The sequence below is a fragment of the Rhopilema esculentum genome, chromosome 5, assembly GCF_057945365.1.
Source record: "Rhopilema esculentum isolate cy_ngs chromosome 5, ASM5794536v1, whole genome shotgun sequence".
Taxonomy (NCBI): Eukaryota; Metazoa; Cnidaria; class Scyphozoa; order Rhizostomeae; family Rhizostomatidae; genus Rhopilema; species Rhopilema esculentum.
Genome location: NC_142819.1, coordinates 86,297 through 95,946, shown reverse-complemented (window position 1 = coordinate 95,946; position 9,650 = coordinate 86,297). Strand labels below are relative to the sequence as shown.

Here is a 9,650-nt window from a genome sequence, read left to right as displayed (position 1 = left end):
GTATTTCTTACACAACTCACATGTCATTACCTGGCGTCGCTTCTTGTTTTTCATTTCTGTTAGCCTGCGTGCAGACTCGACTATGGGAAAAGTAGAGTCTGCGAAACAAAGTGTGAAAGCTTGTCCGGCCTCTTTTTGAAGAACAACCATATCTCTTTGTTTATTGTTCAAACCACTGTGTTAATATTGTTTTGTACCCAATCAAATCATATGCCAAAAAGTTGGCATATGATTTGATTGGCTTCTTGGAGGCTCTATTGTATTTCTACATGGAGCGGTATTCCGCTCTCGCCGCGCGTTGCAGGGCTGTGTGTGTGTCAAGCGAAACCATTTTTAAATTTATATTTCTATGATGGCGACTGAAACATCAACAGGTAGAAAGAACATCGCGTGGAACCAAGAATTGTTCGCTGAAGGATTAAGCTTCGCTAAATTTGTTCTTAACGTAGATGAAGTGTATCCTGATCAAGAGAAAGCAATTCGTGGATTTTTCAGAGGCAAAGACCTCTATTTCAGTGCTCCAACTGGATATGGGAAATCGTTCGTTTTTCAAGCCATCCCTCTCGTTGCAGACTATTTGCTAGATCAAAATCCATTTTCCAGTTGTATTCTTGTTGTTTCACCGCTGCAATCATTAATGCTGGACCAAGTGATGAAATTAAATGCTTTAGGGTTAAAAGCAGCTGCAATATATGCAGATCAGACGGAAGAGGTTCTGAACAGTATTTTGAAAGACGACGAATATGGCGGAGATTTCACTTACATTTTTACTTCGCCTGAATCAATGCTAGCTTCTGAAAAATGGCGTACATTTCTCATGTCCACATGTTTCCAGAAACGATGCGTTGCAGTTGTATTTGACGAGGCACATTGTATTGCACAGTGGTATGTACCGAAAGATTGATTGTGTCAAGTAACTGAGCACCGTGATTAGAGAGAAAACATGCCCTGAAGCAATGTAGTTCTGAAAATGTGTTTATTCAAGATGTTATAAAAAATCCTGTAGAAACAAATATATGCTTTATTTAGGTTTTTATAGGCAGTTCATAAATTCAGTAAAAATTCAGCTGAAATCCATTTTTCAATCAAATCTTTTTGCAACAAACATTTTTAAACTAAGAGGCAATAAACAATTTATCACATTTCAGAGCAAATCATCAAAGTTCTTCAGTCTTTATGTATCTAACAGTACAGCATATTTTGTTTAGGTAGCTTGTAAATGGCTTAATTTAGATGTTAAGTACATGAAATTAATTAAATACTATATATGATTTTTCTCTATTTTGCAGGGGCCTAACTGCAACACAAGGAACTCCTTTCAGAAAATGGTTTGGATTAGTTGGAGAGTTTAGAGCACTTCTTGGTTCATGTGTTAAAATTGCTGTTTTCACTGCAACAGCATCAAAGTCTACCAAGGCATCAATTTTCAATGCACTAAATTTGCGGATGTTTAGCACCTTTATTGTAGAGAAAAGTCCAGTGAAACCCAATATTGTTTTTCATTGCAAGTACATAGGCAATGACACAAAATTGCAGGTTATTTTTTCTGAAGTCATTGATGAAGTGAAGAACTATGGTGTTGATACAAAAAGAACAATTATGTTTTGTCAAACTAGAAATCAGTGTGCTTTGATTTGGAAAATGTTTGAAATTGTGTTGGCTGACAAATTTTATAATGGTGATTCATGCATACCAACTGCAAGGCTAATTGAAATGTTTCATGCTGGAACACCAGCATCAGTCAAGGATCACATTCTCAAAGAAATTAATAAAGAGGACAGCCATTTGAGAATAATAATTGTAACAGTGGCTTTCGGAATGGGAGTTGATTGTAAAAATGTGCATAGAATAATCCATTTTGGGCCAGCAAAAACTGTTGAGTCATATCTTCAGGAATGTGGACGGGCAGGAAGGGATAGTAAGCAAAGTCATTGCTATTTGTTATATAATGGCTTTTTAACAAGCCACTGTCAGTCAGAAATGAAGCAGTATGTTGTTGCTGATGGATGCAGAAGAAAGTTTCTTCAGGATAGTTTTCCTGGTCCACATGGTGCAGTAGCACCTGGTGATTGTTGTGATGTGTGTTTGAAAAACTGTAGTTGTCCATCATTAGTTCAGAAAAAATGTGGGACATTAGAATTCAACAGGCCATCAAATAAAGCACAGATATGTGAAAGAAAGAGATCTGTTTCACAGGAAGAAAAGGATAATTTAAAGGTAAAATTGACTGAATACAAAAACACACACAGACAATCAATTCCACATGTATCAGTTTCATTCCCAAGTATCTGTTTAGAGTTTACAAATTTCCATATTTGGCAGGTTTTGAGACATTGTGATCATCTCTTCACATTAGATGATGTATTCGCTGTTGTCGAAATTTGGCGAATGAAGCATGCAGTCAAAATTCTTCTTGCTGTTAGTGATGTATTTGGTGACCTACCACCAGATGAGTTACATGAAGCAAGAAACCTAGCAACAGAAGATGCTGAAGATGAACTAGAAGATACTTGGTTAGCAGTAAGAGATGACAGTGAAATTGATATTCTAGATGATACAGATCAGCTTCAAGATATGGCTGCAGGAATGGAGGCACTGGACAAATCTGGACCCATCAATCAAATCTGGACCCATCAAGTGATATTCTGAACTATGAGAATATAAAACCAACAATTGATGAGGAAGTGGAACCAATGGAAATGTGAACATTGAAATAGTATTTAGTTGTTCTCATGGAATGTATATTACATGATGGGAAAAGGGGAGGCAACGTAAAAATTGGTGCAAAAACAAGTTTAATGAAAGAGAGTGCGAAAATAATTAATTATAAGGGACAAAAGTAATATGACCAAGCATTTTAATCTTTTTCTAGACCATCATCTAGTTTTGAGAATAATCCTTAAAGATTGCTGCTTCATGGTCTGCCATAGAGTGTTAAGTACTGTATGTAGGCTATACATGCTTTTATTTCACTTTTTTCATTGGAGGGTGATTAAATTGTTTCAACACAAAAGTGAAAACAATAGAAAAATAACAGTTCCTTTTATATATATATATTAGAAAATACTAAAAATTGTGTTTACAGTGATAAAGCAGGGTGAAGTTTTGTTTGCTTTGCAATTAGTAGACATTAAGACAATTTTTAGTTACAAAGATTAATAGATGATATATACAAAAATAAAACTTTTATACTGAAAAATACCCATCCAAAACATGAATTGATTGTTCATTCTTCTCTTGATAATGCTATTCATATTGATATGTTAATATTTGAATATAACTGAACCATTCTTTACCTATCTGGCAGCCTTTTGAAGTCTGAAATACTCCTTGTGCTCTTTAATCCACTTGTACATTTCGTGAACATTAAATTCCTCTAACAAGCTTGGCCTAACATCTGCAAATGCTACCAATTTTCTTCCTGCTTCAGGCTTCAATGCCTTGTGCTTAATCAAATTGGCAACAATCTTGTTCAGATCATTGTCAATTGATGCTTGGACATGCCTCCCAGAACCTTTTATCACTTGGCAGCTTGAGTCAAAGCTGTACATCAGCTTCTTCACAACAGAAAGTGATTTACAAAATCGATTAATCACTGCTCTATTGGTGGAATTGGGACCAAGATTTCTAACAACATTCTTCAAAAGATTGTTGTAATGCTCTAATGCAAGGTCCAGAGGTATGTTTCCACCATTTCCCGGTTTGTTTTTGTGAAAACGGTTCCAAATCAGACGATGTGCATCTCTTGGTGACAAAAGTGCATTGACCTGGCACAGCAAATAAAGTGCTTCAAGGGCATATTTCCTGCTGCGGGCTCCATCATTTCTCAGGAACAGCAACATGAATTTCCAACAACGTATGACTCGTTGTCCATCACCTTCTGAAATAGCATCAAAAAAATTTGTAATTACCATTCCAATGTCAAGTAAAGCACACTGGTAATTGAAAACATCATCTTGCAGTTTTTCTTTATGACTTGTTGCATTAGCCTTATGTAAACCATGAGCTTTCTCATGCTGCATGCGCCTGACACCATCAAATTTAAAAGTAGCATGACAACCTTTCTGCCGACAAACAAAGAGACCATGCGCGTTGATCAAATTTGTCTCGTTGAGCCAATCTTCATAGGTCTGGCGTTTCTCCAAAATGTTGTTTCTGCTTTCCTGGACAATAAAACTGTCTACAACCTCAGCAGAAACTCTGTTCAAGAACTCTTCTTTTTCTCTTTGGCTCAATTTGGAAATATCCTCCACACAAGATGATGCCTCCTTTGGGGAGTTGATTTTAAGAATTTCACAATAAGCAGCAACAATTCTTGCATGAATTTCAAGAAGAAAAATTGCTTGCAACCATCAACTTTCCGGCTAACATCTGTATTAACATTGCGCCTGTTTATAATGACTTTGTCTGAAAACATGGTGCATTTGTCATTTGCTGATTTAGGGTCATAGAAATTGTCAAAGACCACCTACAAAATTAAATATTTTCATTAAATATATTCTACTAAGGGCTTATTATAATCAGTAAAGCAAAACAAAATGAGCAAAACAAAGTAGAAGGTATTAGTATAATTGTAGTGCATTATACTTGCCAAAAAGATGAGAATAATTTTTTATCATTGAATAAAATTGACAATGAGGGAATTTATCAGTATTTTGACTTGATCTTGTTGTGTGACTTGATCTTGTGCTACATTTTTTTATAGTTTCACAATTTTCCCATGTTAGATTGACTGACATCTTTCAATAATTTTGTTATGTTTGGCTTGAGATTTCCTAGAACAACTGTTCACACAAGAACCTTTATTCACCTAAACACCCATGAAATGTTTTAAATGCCCAAATATCTCACTTGCAGAAATTTCATTCCTCCATGAAAGTCAGCAACCTCCAGGTGCAGCCCTTCCAATCTATCACTGGCAGTAAATCCATTCTCAAGTTGCAGCAAGGCATTTATTCCACGTTCCACAGTAAGCTGATCACCAACAATGCCTTGCTGCCCAAAAATCTTTGGATCATCTTTGTCATCACAGGGCACAAATGTCTTGTGAAGATGTGTCATTACTGCCTGCATGCCACTTGAATCGTTTTCATTTTCATATATCATTTCTGCAAAAATCTGCAAAAGCACAAATTATGTAGGTCTATATAGAAAATTGAAAAAATCTGCAATTGACCTTGCCCAGGGTTAATTTTATGGTAATTGAAGATTTTGTTATTCAAAGAGGTACACTTAGTTTTAGCCTGTGTTCAGCAGGCAGCCTACACATGTTCTTCAATGCTGAGAAACCAAAAGAAATTGAAGTTGGATTTGATGGAATATGTTATATAAATAAAGATCAGGCACCAATTTTGATATGAATAATAGACACTGAAGACAATGAAATTTATATATGGTCTATGAGAAATAAGGAGGAAAAAAATTAACTTACACTCTTGGTAGGATTGGACATCAATGAACTATACTGATGTTTTATGTGATGATTAACACAATCAGTAAAGTTTTCCAGACATGATATATGTTTCACAGCAATCCTACCACACAATTTGATGTAGTTGTCTCGCTGCTTTCTATGGTCAATGGCGCTTGGCAGGAAAAGGGCATTATCCATTTGTATTAATTGTGAAATATCGGGTTTTTCACTACTGAGCTGGTTTCCTGATACTCTGTTCTCAACTACCATTGCTCCAACCCAGTTAACTACTGTGTTCTGGCGCTCTTCTGTCATTTCATGTGGAGCAGATGTGTAATTGAAGTTATCAATAACAATCTGACGACCATCACTTGCGGGGGCATGTGCAACTGTAGTTCTTGCAGATGTAGCAGGCTGAAAACCACAGAGGGATTTTCCATCAATGGAAACTTTCCTATCTATATCAGAAAGGTGATCTTTTCCAAATTCATCCAGTTTTCGGTACAAGTAAGTATGTGAAACAGCAAGCCGTAAGGAACAGAGCCGTGTGAGTGTAGCCTAAAAGGGATAAATTAATACAAATTTAATTAGCATTGTTGTATTAAATCATATAAGTAACAATTAATTAGCAATTAAATAGCTTTATTGATTTTGATGTGCATATACTGTAATGAGGTGTATCATACCATGAATCCAGAATGTTTCAGAATCAATGAAATGATCAGTTGTACTGCCGTCATACGTCTGGATCTGTTTTTCAGGCAAACAGCTGCTGCCATACAGACAGCTGGAGTAAAAAAGAGATCATCACCCTTCTTTTTACTTTTACACCAACTGACTGTCATCAGCATGGATCTTGTTAGAGGGGCTCTCTCTTGCAGCTCTTTGTCCAGGCCTTCAAGAGAGAAGTTACAAATGGCTTCCTTGTCAGTAAGTCTAAGGGAGCTGGCTGCTTCAGAGGCTTTCTTACAGTCAGGTTTTTCTTTTGAAATCTTCAAAGCACGATTTGATTTGTCAGGCTTTTCCTTAGCAACACACAGTTTTACGCACTCCTTGTCAATCTCTTTTAAAAACAGTTCAATCAAGTGAGCTCGCAATTTTTGATGGCGCCACACAGAGCCAGCTAACTGCTTGTATGTTCCACGGCAGAGCATAGAACCAACTGATATGAGGTCGTCAGGCAAATTCTTCTTCTTTGCACATGATTTCCAAGAAACCTTTACAAGAACAGTCGGTCTAGATTTATCTGATGCACTAGTTCCATCTTCAGGTGTAACCACAGATGGAGTTGCGTAAGAGTTATTTCTATTTTTTCCAGAAGATTTTATTGGTGTGCTTGTAGTGGCAAACGATTGCTGTAACGAAAAACTGTGACGGAGTGCCTTGAACTGACTCTCAGAAACAGCTGATTTTGCGGGGCGTGGTTCAGCATTTTCTTCACCAGTAAAACCATCAGCGAAGAGTGCTCTTTTATAAGATTTTTCCTTAACTGCAAATCCACGTTTCAAAACTTCGGATTTGTATCTCTCAACAACTTCATTCTGCAATTCAGTTACTTTCATTCGAGAACAATGAATGCGTTTTAAAATACGAAGACAAACCCTACAGACATATGACTTTGGGGTGCATGGAATCACAACATCCTCCAAGAGTTCCAGTGCTTCCTTCACGTTAAAGTTCCCCTTCCCTTCTCCAAATTAAAGTCCCAACATTTACTTTTGTCGATCTCCGTAAAACATAGAATGCAATACATTTTTCTCTTCCATCAGTTCGCGCCCAGAATTTAGCCAACACCGCTCAAAGGAAAACAACTGACAAAAACAAAAACCGTACGCGGGCGTCGGCTTGACGCTGCGGCTTATCAAATGGAAGGGAGGCTGGACAAGCTTTTTGACTTTGTTGCGCAGACTCTACTATTTCACGTAGGAAATTTTGAGTCTGCACGCAGGCTAATTTCTGTATGAATTTTAAGACAGCACTCTGACAAAATTAACCAGCTTGAGTCAAGTTTCTTCCCTTTGTACCACATCGAATTCGCCTCACCTTCTTTGCTTTCAGGCTGCTTGATTTCGTTTTGTTTGTCATTTTGCTCATTCTTTTCTTTCGGAATGGAAGCAAATTTTTCTTCCCCAACGTGCACAACTTCAGGGGCTTCAATTGATTCCTTGGATATCGACGATGAGGGTTTCACAGTTTGTTGGGAAAACATTCCAACCAATGATTTCTGTCCTGGGGCCAATGCTGCTGCAACTAACGCTTTCTTCTTGTTTTCGTTTCTTTTATCGTTTCCACATTTCTGTTTTCGTTTCATTTTGCTCTTCGTTGCACTTGCGAAAATCAATTGCGAATGAATATTTCTAAACTTTTCCTTGACCTTGATATACATATATAGCGAATGTTCTGTCAATGATCACACATTTAAACAAAGAGCGTCAGAATGACGACATAGGTTCGATTCAGACAAAGGAATTACACAAGGGGGTGAATGAAAGCCGACATCCGCAACATCTGTTTTACTTTCACAAGTGAGGACAAAAAACCTGAACGGAAAAAGAACAGAACAACAAAGGGGAGGAGGAGCCTGATGTTATAAACAATACCAAATAAAACACCAAAGGCATTTGGGAGTAAAAACAAATTCTGTTTGTTTGCGTAAAGGCGGTTTTTTCATTATCTTTCAATTTTGGAAACCGTTCACATCTTGAGTTTAGTTTATAAATTCAATAAACTTGATTTAAAAGTTGATTTTCAAAAAATAAATATGTAGGTAAGTGAGAGATGAAAGGGCCCCAACTACTGGGGAAATTCTGTGATTTTGGTGTTCACTACTGGGGAAAGCATGGGGCCTACTGGGGAACGTTCCCCAGTAGTCACACTGTTAAAAAATGCTCTGCTTTGGAAAGCGACAAAGGGCTAACATGATCAAAACGTACGTCAGGACACGAGAAAGTGGCAAAAGGAGTAACGGTATGACGCTGAACTTTGGAACGTTGACAATTAAAGGTGAACTGACACGCAAAAATAACTTGACCTCAAATGAAGGCATATCGAGCATAAATACCTGATACATTATTTTTTTTAAATATTCAACACAGTTTTCGAGTTATTGAGCGTCAAAGTAAGCCAACGAGCATTATCCGAGCACGGATGAGTTCGCTCGAGCCTTCCGCATAATCGTGACGTCACAAACACCATGTTCACATCACTTGATCAACACGACAGTCTGAAAAGGCATGCTTTTATGACTTTTCGGATGAGCACCGATACATTAATTGAGTAGGTTTTGGCTCCATTTCGACATCCCAATTGGAAAACAGATTATGACTCCTTTACAAACCTTTCATAATAAGATTTGCAAGAATATCGTATTATCCAACTCGTTTGAGGCCCTTCCTCCGTCTTGGAGGACTCAGTGTGTGGCGGGCCAACATATCGTATAATGGTAGCGATAAATATATCGACAGGATTTTCATTTTCTGGAAACCTAAGTAAAATACTTTTATTTTGTTAAATACGGCTGCTGTTAGACTAATTTATCAGCCATCACCCCCCCCCCCCCCCCAAAGTTAATTTCGGTCTTTGATCCAGGTTAACTTCAATATTCGCAGTAAAGATTTCAAATTTAAGTCACTCATTTTTGGCATATTTTTTATTCAATCACATGAAAGATTTTCAGGGGTTAAGAACCTGGTACGATCGAATCGCTATTTGCAGGAAAACAACTTAGTAAAATTTTCAACTCCCAGGCCGCTGCACTCCTGTAATTCAAATTCAAATTCAAATTTCAAATTCATTGGCATTCAGCAACTAATTACAGGGTACTTAAATTAATTATTATAGTAGTTAATACAGAATATATGACATCTATTTTAGCTAATAACAAATAAGTTGCCTAGGACGCTGGGAGGAACCGAAACGGTTTTCGAGCCTAGCGCCCTAAGTTGGTAATAGTTAATCATGCAGTATAACAGTAACAATGGAACAAGTAAGAGTTAATTACAAGTAGAAACTAATTACTAATAATTTTGATTTGAATTTAACATATAACAGAAGAAGAATAGAAACATATTAAGATTAAGATACAGATATTAAGAAAAAAAGAACAAAATACAAAGGGGCAAGAGGAGAGAACAAGGATATAAACGAAGGGGGGGGGGTGACACGAGAGTTCTGTTCGTTTTCAGTTTAGAAATCGAAGAATGAGATATTCGGGTTGGTTTAAAGTAAGTGCATTTGG

The 9,650-nt window shown here is 37.1% G+C and overlaps 2 protein-coding genes across 2 annotated transcripts; one reads left to right on the top strand and one right to left on the bottom strand.

Moving 5' to 3' along the window:
- Positions 1 to 349: 349 nt before the first annotated feature.
- On the top strand, positions 350 to 2,651 carry LOC135691500 (uncharacterized). The gene is made up of 2 exons (XM_065209359.2): positions 350 to 885; positions 1,290 to 2,651. Exons 1-2 carry the CDS (start codon positions 350 to 352, stop codon positions 2,647 to 2,649), a joined length of 1,896 nt encoding a protein of 631 aa, XP_065065431.2. The 3' UTR covers positions 2,650 to 2,651.
- Positions 2,652 to 3,296: 645 nt separating this feature from the next.
- LOC148960169 (uncharacterized) lies at positions 3,297 to 9,162 on the bottom strand. The gene is made up of 5 exons (XM_089108590.1): positions 6,100 to 9,162; positions 5,432 to 5,971; positions 4,852 to 5,118; positions 4,298 to 4,468; positions 3,297 to 4,265 (listed from the first exon to the last, which is right to left on the bottom strand). Exons 1-5 carry the CDS (start codon positions 6,973 to 6,975, stop codon positions 3,297 to 3,299), a joined length of 2,823 nt encoding a protein of 940 aa, XP_088964716.1. The 5' UTR covers positions 6,976 to 9,162.
- Positions 9,163 to 9,650: the final 488 nt, after the last annotated feature.